Source organism: Prionailurus bengalensis, chromosome E4 (genome assembly GCF_016509475.1).
Source record: "Prionailurus bengalensis isolate Pbe53 chromosome E4, Fcat_Pben_1.1_paternal_pri, whole genome shotgun sequence".
Classification (NCBI taxonomy): domain Eukaryota; kingdom Metazoa; phylum Chordata; class Mammalia; order Carnivora; family Felidae; genus Prionailurus; species Prionailurus bengalensis.
Window position 1 is genome coordinate 6,610,999 of NC_057360.1, and position 8,458 is coordinate 6,619,456.

Sequence of the window (8,458 nt, forward strand, 5' to 3'; positions counted from 1 at the left end):
TAACAATATACACCTATTTAAATTGCCCCAATGCTTTCTATGGGCACGGCTGAAAATATTTATGCAAAAACTGTTTTACAGAGTTCTCACAGTATTCCATGTGAAAAGGACCCCCTCAAGCTGCATAGCATGGCCCTGTGTTGGTAGACTACCAGTTTGTAACCCTAATTTGCGTGGATTAAGGGCACTAGAGAATAGACAGTGAAAGTCGTAGAGTATGAACCAGAGACTTTATTCTAAAGCCAACTGCCTTATCAAAGAAAGGTTTTTTAGGTTAATAGTTAAATTATTGAATGAAATTATCCTTGGAATTTAATGTGTTCCCATGGTGACATTTAGTCTACCATTTTGAATCTGTAATGTAATACGAAGATCACTCAAAAGCTATGAATTTTTTCCTGATAGATCTGTAATGACCTTTAAACAAAAACAGTTCTAACCAGTATGACCTAGTCTAAAGTAATGTCTTGATCTAGTTTTCTGCTTCCTTAGATTTAAATACTGTATTAGAGTTCACTTCCTAAAGCCAAAATGGTAAGTTTGGCTTCTTAAGTCCATACCGCAATATTTACAGATTGTCTTTAAAGTAAGTTTTTCATCCCTTCAGTACTTCAAGCTCTGGAGGAGCTCCAGCTTTTCTGGAGTCAGGGACCTCAGGTGACCATTCTAAGCCATTTTCAAAAAAGCAGAGGTGAAATATGTACCATTTAACAGTTTGAGAAGCCCAAGCATTATACCCAGTAACCATCTTCTGGCAAAATTCACTAAATTTTTAGCACGCTGTAGCTAAGCACGGACTTGCTCTATTATACGACTCCGTTGCAGTTCTCCATTGGTCCATGAAACAGTCACTGTTTTCTTCCCGCCAGTCCTAATGCTGCAAGGACTCTTTTACAAATATCCCATAATTTCCATAAGTGCCCTAATTATCTTAGTATTATGAAAACAGCTCTTAGACAGCTGGCAAGGACATTTATTAGCCTTTCAGGTTTAGAAAATTTATCAGTTTCTAGAATCATTATTGCCCTTTTAAGAATGGTGATGCATAATTATAGATGCTCCAGACTTGATTTGATGTTGATGAATTTCATGTTTGCCAAAAGTAAGTTGTACTTGCCATATTGATCTTTGAAGAAATACAAATAATATAATTTAGCTTACTACTTAAATACTGATCAGCTTCCAGTAGTAATAATTTATTTACTTGTACACTGGTGATGTTTATATAAAGTCAGTTAAACTAGATTTCCAGGCTCAACAAAGAAATCTTAGAAGGAAACCAGAAAGGTGCCTATTATTTATGTCTCTCTAAAGCTGCTGAGTCCTCTCTCAAAGATTCCAAAGTATTTGGGAGAGAAGGACACCACTTTTGAAAGACAAAACTTTGTGGTACTTTTTTTTAATAAGTTAAGATATTTAATAAGTTAAGATATTTAATAAGCTAAGATATTGAGTTAAGGTATTTATTTCCTAATGTAAGGATAATTATCTGTGTGGCAGTTGTTTTTATCAGAAGGATAGTGTCTTACTCTAATTGGTTAATCATATACAAATCTAACCTGAATTAAGATTTTTAAAGAAAAGCACAGTAAGTACTCCAATTTTCAGCCTTTAAAATAATGTTCACACTTTAATCAGTTGGAAATTCTTCATACCTAATTCGGTCTGTGTTCATCTTAATTTCATCTTAGGTTTATACTGCACACATTCTTTCTGAACCAAGTTGTGCTAATTTAATAAGTGGTCATTTTATGGTTAATTACAAATGTTAGGTAAAAACAATTTGGAGGTGGTGTCATCAACATTTGTTGTATATTTGGTTTTCAGTAACGAATGTGATAAATGTGAAAGGATGTATGTGTGTATTCACAACCACACACTTGCTTTTTTTGATACAGATTTCTCACATAAATGAGCTAATTGGTAATATTGGCTCAGTAGTTTATTTGCGGTTTTTGTTTAGTGGTTTCTTTATCCTCGTGTAGCTTTGACTGTTAAACATATGACAGATTTTTAAAACATGAAAAGTAAAATGTTTATGTTTTTTTGATTTCTAGAATATTATTTAAAGATAAGGATCGGAATTGGGATGAAATAGAAAGCAAGTTAAGAGCTGAGAGTGAAGTCCCAATTGTGAAAACCTCAAGCATGGTATGGGAATTCTGCTTGAATATTAAAACATTTTAATAGGTTTAAGGGAATGATATGCTTACTTTTGAAGTGCTTGTTGATTTACGGTTTTAAATAGATACAAATACCCAGATTTGGGAAGGTTTACACCTTCAGCTGTCTGTCATAGGGGCTTAAAATGTTGATTGCTTCAAAGCTGCAGACAGTATGAAGGAGGAACTTTGTGTTTCTCGCGAATACATTCTTTTTGTTGTAACAATTATATATTATAAATAGACGATTTGAAATAGGGGCCAAACTTAAATAGAAGTTGACATGAATCATTTCCTCTTACTCAGTAGATTGCTTATCTCCTCCTTAAGAATTTGTACAGATTTTCATTGTCAGAGAGTCTTACTAAAACTAAGGTTGCAGTTCATGCATTTTTCAAAGCAAATCCTTAACGCAGTTTTACAAAGTTGTTGTGAGGTTGATCAATGCAAGTTTTTCAAAGTCTTTGCTTATTACAGTAGTATTATCTTGAACTTTTCATCTTTTACCATTATCTCATTCAAAAAATAATTCTAGTTAAACATTAAAGATTATAAAATTTGCATCTTGTTTATGGGATATCATAATCATTTCCTGTCTTGTTGCTGCAGATGTCGTGCCATGTAGATGTTAAATATTCCAAATAAGAGGAGTGTGAGATTTGTTGCTATTCAAATAAAAATGCTTTCCTTACAGTAAGCTGATTTTTGTCATTGCTCTCCCTACAGGAGATTTCTTCTATCTTACAAGAGCTGAAAAGAGTTGAAAAGCAGCTACAAGGTACATTTACTACTGAATTAAGTAGGAAGAGCTAATGATTTCAAACAAGTACATTCTAAGATGCCACTTCAGAATGTGGTATCTCTTAAAATATTCTTACTATATTATAATGTGATTTGGTTAAATGTAGTAACGTATGGATATATAGTTCTACGTATCCAAATTACTCATAAAAAGGAAGTTTTAAAATCCAGTATAAATAAAAAGGTAAAGTTAAATCTTGGGTATGTGGGCTAGTTGTTGTAGATGAAGTCATAGTATTCTATATATTATCTATTTTACTTGTATATAAATACTAATACATAAAAAATATGTAAAATAGTGTATTAAAATGTGTGTGAGCAACTCAGAGTCCTTATTGACAGTTGATATTATTTATCTGATTTGACATTTCTTAAGTTATATTTATGATGTCACCCCAAATGAGTTTGTATTCTAAAATGAGTGATAGTTGTTTGGATGAACCCCAAGAAGAGAGTGCATCTTGGCCAAAGGGGCCGGAAAAGGAGAGAGAGAAGAAAGAGAAAGGGACTCTGTTTGCCTCCTGAACGTTGACAGGGCCATTGTTTGGGTATGCGGCACATCTTACTCAGGCACTAATGCCTGTGTGTGTCTTGAGCTAGAATCTGCAGCGATAGAACAAATAGCTTCCAGAGTTAGCTACTAATTCTACTCAGTCTTTGTTGCTTGAATTACCATAGGCATTATTTGTTGGCCGTAGCTCAGTGATTGTTAACATCCAGTCAGCTTCCACACCCCGAAGGGTTATGTGTTCTGCTCCCGTGGGGAAAAGTGTCTTGCTAATAACACAGCGACTGTTAGCTGGTAGAATGGAAGTATACTTTGAAAAGGACCTCTGAGTGATTCTTACATCAGAGGTACTTCCTTCTGCCAACTCCCCCCTCTGCCCAACGCCAAGTTGGAAATCACTCCCTAAGAGTTTTCCTCATCCACTCAAGGATCTTTTGGAATGAAAGCCCCTCCCATGCAGTAGCCAGGTCTGTGCGGCTCGCAGGTGCCGCCATGGGATATTAGTAGAGAGGTTCTGAGGGTGTCCCTGAGGCCCAGTGGCACATACACACATGCACACGGCTGATGGCCCCACATCCTTACCCAAGAAAAGGGACAACATGCTTGTGGTAGCATTCAAAGTGTGAGGATGTTCTCTCGGGCCTCCCCAACCTTCCAGTTACTCTGAATCCCATCTTAGCAATGAATCCCCAGTTATCCAAGTAGTAATACATCTAGGAGTGCTTATTAAAACCACAACCAGTATTATCCCTATCCTCTTGCAATGATGAGCAAATTTCAAAAAGATCTTTCTTAAATTCCACATCTTCAAGTCTCAGTCTTCCAACAGACTCCAGAAGGCCCATGTGTGAGCCTGTTCAGGGCACCAGAGAAAGCAGTCAGGTCGGTATAATCTCCAATGTAGATCAGCCCCAGAATTATCACAAATGGGTTTAAAATACAGTGTCAAGAGGATTAAGCAAATTTTAAGATCATACAACCGTCAGTAGTTGAAGTATTATCCGAGTCATGAGCAGTGTTCACGTCCAAATGTAACTGCATCTGCAATTCTCTTTTTTTCCCTGTGTTCCTTTTTTTTTTTTTTTTTTTTCTTCCCCTTCAGCAATCAATGCTATGATTGACCCAGATGGAACTCTGGAGGCTTTGAACAACATGGGATTTCCCAGTGCTATCTTGCCGTCTCCACCAAAGCAGAAGTCAAGTCCTGTGAATGACCACGGCAGCCCGGGTCAGACACCGACACTTTGCCAACCAGAAGCTAGGGTACTCCACCCTGCCGCTATCCCTGTGTCGGCCGAATTTGAGAATGCTGAGTCTGAGGCTGATTTCAGTATACATTTCAATAGGTTCAACCCTGATGGGGAAGAGGAAGACGTTACAGTACATGAATGACTTTCTCTCGGTTGTTAAAAGTAATTACCTGTGGATTGACTAGGAATATTGGCAGCAGCGTAGTGTTGACTTACACAAAACAAGACAGCTTGGTCAGCTACAATCTTGTTATCTCTGTCTTCTTAATTTTATTTATTTATTTTTTACCTGTGACGTGGCATCCTATTAATCCTTGCAGACCATTAGCGAACCACTTGATGCACACGTAGGCAAAAGCAGATTGTGGCAGTGTTGCCTTTTGTGGTTTTATGATTTTCAAATTGAATTCTGTAATTGCATCCTTTCCCTTCATAGATCTTTGTTTTTTTTCTTTAAGCCATGCTGTGACCTACAAGCAAATTAAATACCCAACATTTCTGACCCCCATGTCTTCTGTGCCAAGCTGCTCCCTGAAATGGACTTCTTCTTCATCTGTACAGATTTGTTAAACACTTATATTTGCTTCTTAATAATAGGATTTATATTAGTATTCATTACCATTGGATACAATGACCTGTTACTCTCCACAGTCAAACTGACCTTTCAAAATAGTCCTTCTTGTGTTCTGAAATTTTCCAGCATCTATGTGATTTATATAACCTTGTTGCTACGTAAATTGTCTTGGGGTTTACGGAGATGAACTATTATGTTTGCACTAAGATTTGCCGGGAGTGCTAGGTGGACATAGCTATATATCAATAAGGACTAACTGTCTTTTTTGTACATAGGAGATTGATAATACTGTATTTGTTTTAACCCCTCAGTGTTTTACTCCACTTTCAAAAAGCTTAATCTGGCACTTTTTTTTCAATTTTTTTTTAACGGAAGTAAGATTTTGTCTCATTTTAGGGCAAATGATAACTAGAAAGATTAAACTGGACTGCTTAGGTGGAGTATATTTTTTAATCTGACAACACGTATATTGGTCCTGTGTTACCAAGTTTATATGTGACAGTCGAAAAAAAATTCCCTTGAAATGATCATGAAGTTAAAATTTTCTTCATTAGGAGACTTGGAGAGCCAGTAGTCATAAGATTAGCTGATAGTTTCACTCCCAAGCAATGAATTGCTTCTGTGTGTTTCCCTGTAGGACCCAGTAGTAAATCCTGTCCGTCTTATACATTTGTAAGGACCCTGCAGGACAGCAACGATGAAGGCTCGGGCCTGTGCTACTGAACAGGAAGCCTGTGACAGATACCTTCTGTAAACTTGTCTTTTCTCTTTCCAGTAAGTTTACATTTGGTTAAGTTTTAAAAGAAAGGAATTACCTTTGTGTTTCCAGAACACTATAATTTGGGTGAATCTTATGAATTCATTTAAATATTACTAGCAGACTTGGATTTTCCCCTTGACCCCATCAGTCTATAAAGGTTAAAACTGCAACTTTTGCACCTTGTACGAAATGGTCTTTAATATTTAGCAATAATCCTGTACTACATTTGTTTCAAGAAACAAACTAAGTCCATGCACTTCAAAAACCTTACAAGATTTAAAAACTCCTGTACTGTTAGGCCAGTTAATAAAGATGCAAAAAAAAGAAAAAAAAAAAAAAAAGCCTTTTGTAGAGATGTAAAAACAGAAGTCTGTTGTATAATGAATCTCATATTTTTCTTTAAATTAAAAAACACGGTAAATGAACTATTCTCTGTAAAGCTAACTTCTCCATTCTGTCTGATAAAGGAAGACTGAAGAGAAGGTTTTAAAGAACATGAATGGAATGATACAAATGCTTTGAAGGAATAAGTGAAACATTAAAACAGGGTCAATATCCATTTGAAGAAAAAGTCGAACACAATAATCACACCATTGTTCCCTCTTTTATTTAATGTTTGGGTACTGATTATACCCCCGTGGAAGTGGAAGGTAAGGAGTTGTCAAGGAAAATATTAGCATCTACTCTACTTAGTTATCCTTTTAAGTGTTTACACGGTTTTGTTCACTTATAAACATTTGGCCTTTTACTATGTTATTTTTATTTTGTATGAATACATTATCCTCCTTATTTATTTTTGTTACATTTATTACTTATGTTATTTTGTTATGCATTTACAACTCCATTTTTAAATAAAGTGTTTCTGGAACTTTACACAATGATTGTACATTTTATTCTACCATCTGAATTGCTAATACTTCATCAGTTTATCAAGTAACTATTTTCCAAGGCTTAGCAAAACAAAAAATCCTTCAGTTCTAGTTAACATGTGATAATTGTGAGGCTTCATAGTATTTTGACTAAGGAAGAAAAATTTTTCTTGGCTGATCTCTGTAAATCTGATTCTCTTAGCTTAATACTCCTAATGTAATGTGCACACACAAGGCCTTTATTTTTAACTGGCCTAGAATCCGTCATCAGAAGGTTCTATGACAGTGATCTATTTGGGGAACAAAGAAGAAATTTCAGATATCTTGGACATCCTAAATTTGAGAACTATCCATTTCGATTCATTTTCTTTCCTCGTACCGTCCACACCCAAGAATCTTAACTGTCTCCCTCTTACCGTTCAACATTGTTTCTCAGCTTGACCTTTGGAGGCTTTGCACGATCTGGTCCTTTTCTTTCGTGTCTGTGTGCACCTGATACAGACTCTCCCACTAGCTCCTGACAGTCTCAAGCTCCTTCACTGCTCTGTGCATGTAGCTTCCCTTTCTCCTTCCTTCCTGCTGCCCCATATCCTCTGTCTTCTTCTTCATGAAGCTTCCCTGACTTGACTGGGCCACAGTACAGGCCTGTGCCACATACTTGCATTTTTCTCTTCCCTTCCCCCACTGTATATGTGTGTTTCTTCCTTCCAAACCACCAAACTAATCTTTACTTCCTGAATAGACCCTGTTGTACGTTCAAGTATCTGTGCCATTTGCCTCCTTCATCTGTCCTTGAGTTTGCTTGCCATATCTCTGCCTGACCAGACCCTAACTTTTGAAAGGAAACTAGACTTAGAAGCATGGGATCCAGACCCATCCCTCATTAGCTAAAATGTGTTTCTCTCCTTTTGATCTGCAGAACGAGAGCATCATGGTCATTCTCCACGTCCCTGCCAGTCCACGTGGTCTGTGACTGTGAAATGGTTCCCCTTCCTCTTTTCCTCCAGAACGCCTTCTCAGATTCCTTGTTCTAGAAAACCTTCCTTTCACCATGTTGTCATAACCTCTTCTTCTCTGCTAGAGCCCAAATCACAGATCTGTTCAACAAATAGGTACTGAGTGCCTAACACTTACCTTAAATACACCCTCACAGGCCTTCTGTTCTAGAATAGGGTGACAGAAAATAGAAACTAAAAATTAAGTACATTGATCATGTCAGATGGAAAGATTACATCCTGCGTCTTCCTCCCAGTGAATTGTTTACGTGCCTGTCTCCTAAAAGGTGTTTTCTATAGGCTCCTCTCTAGAAATACACATTTGCTGCAGAACCCCTCACCCTTTAGGAAGTAAGTGGTCTGCTAGGACTGTCTCTCATCTGAAGGAGGAACAACATGCCTGCAGGACACCAGGTGCTGGCCGTGCTGCAAGAAAGTAAGTGTGGGAGTTAAGATGTGACCCTGGGTCTGACTGACTGCTCCAGTCCTCTTTGTTTTCTGTCATGAAGACACAAGAGAGTCGGGTCTCAGTGGTGTTA

General features: G+C 37.1%; 1 protein-coding gene across 47 annotated transcripts in view; it reads left to right on the top strand.

The window, feature by feature from the left end:
* The window catches only part of CEP170 (centrosomal protein 170), a 126,455-nt gene extending 119,835 nt beyond the window's left edge, over positions 1–6,620 (top strand). For 22 of the 47 annotated variants that reach the window (XM_043568263.1, XM_043568265.1, XM_043568267.1 and 19 more), the window contains 3 exons: positions 2,058–2,151; positions 2,889–2,940; positions 4,574–6,620. In XM_043568263.1, coding sequence (XP_043424198.1) covers positions 2,058–2,151; positions 2,889–2,940; positions 4,574–4,863 — 436 coding nt within the window. In that variant the 3' untranslated portion in view covers positions 4,864–6,620. Of the gene's footprint in view, positions 1–2,057; positions 2,152–2,888; positions 2,941–4,289; positions 4,527–4,573 lie in introns of those variants that run through there. The other 25 variants (XM_043568273.1, XM_043568274.1, XM_043568278.1 and 22 more) reach the window with 3 other exon arrangements.
* The last annotated feature ends 1,838 nt before the right edge of the window (positions 6,621–8,458 follow it).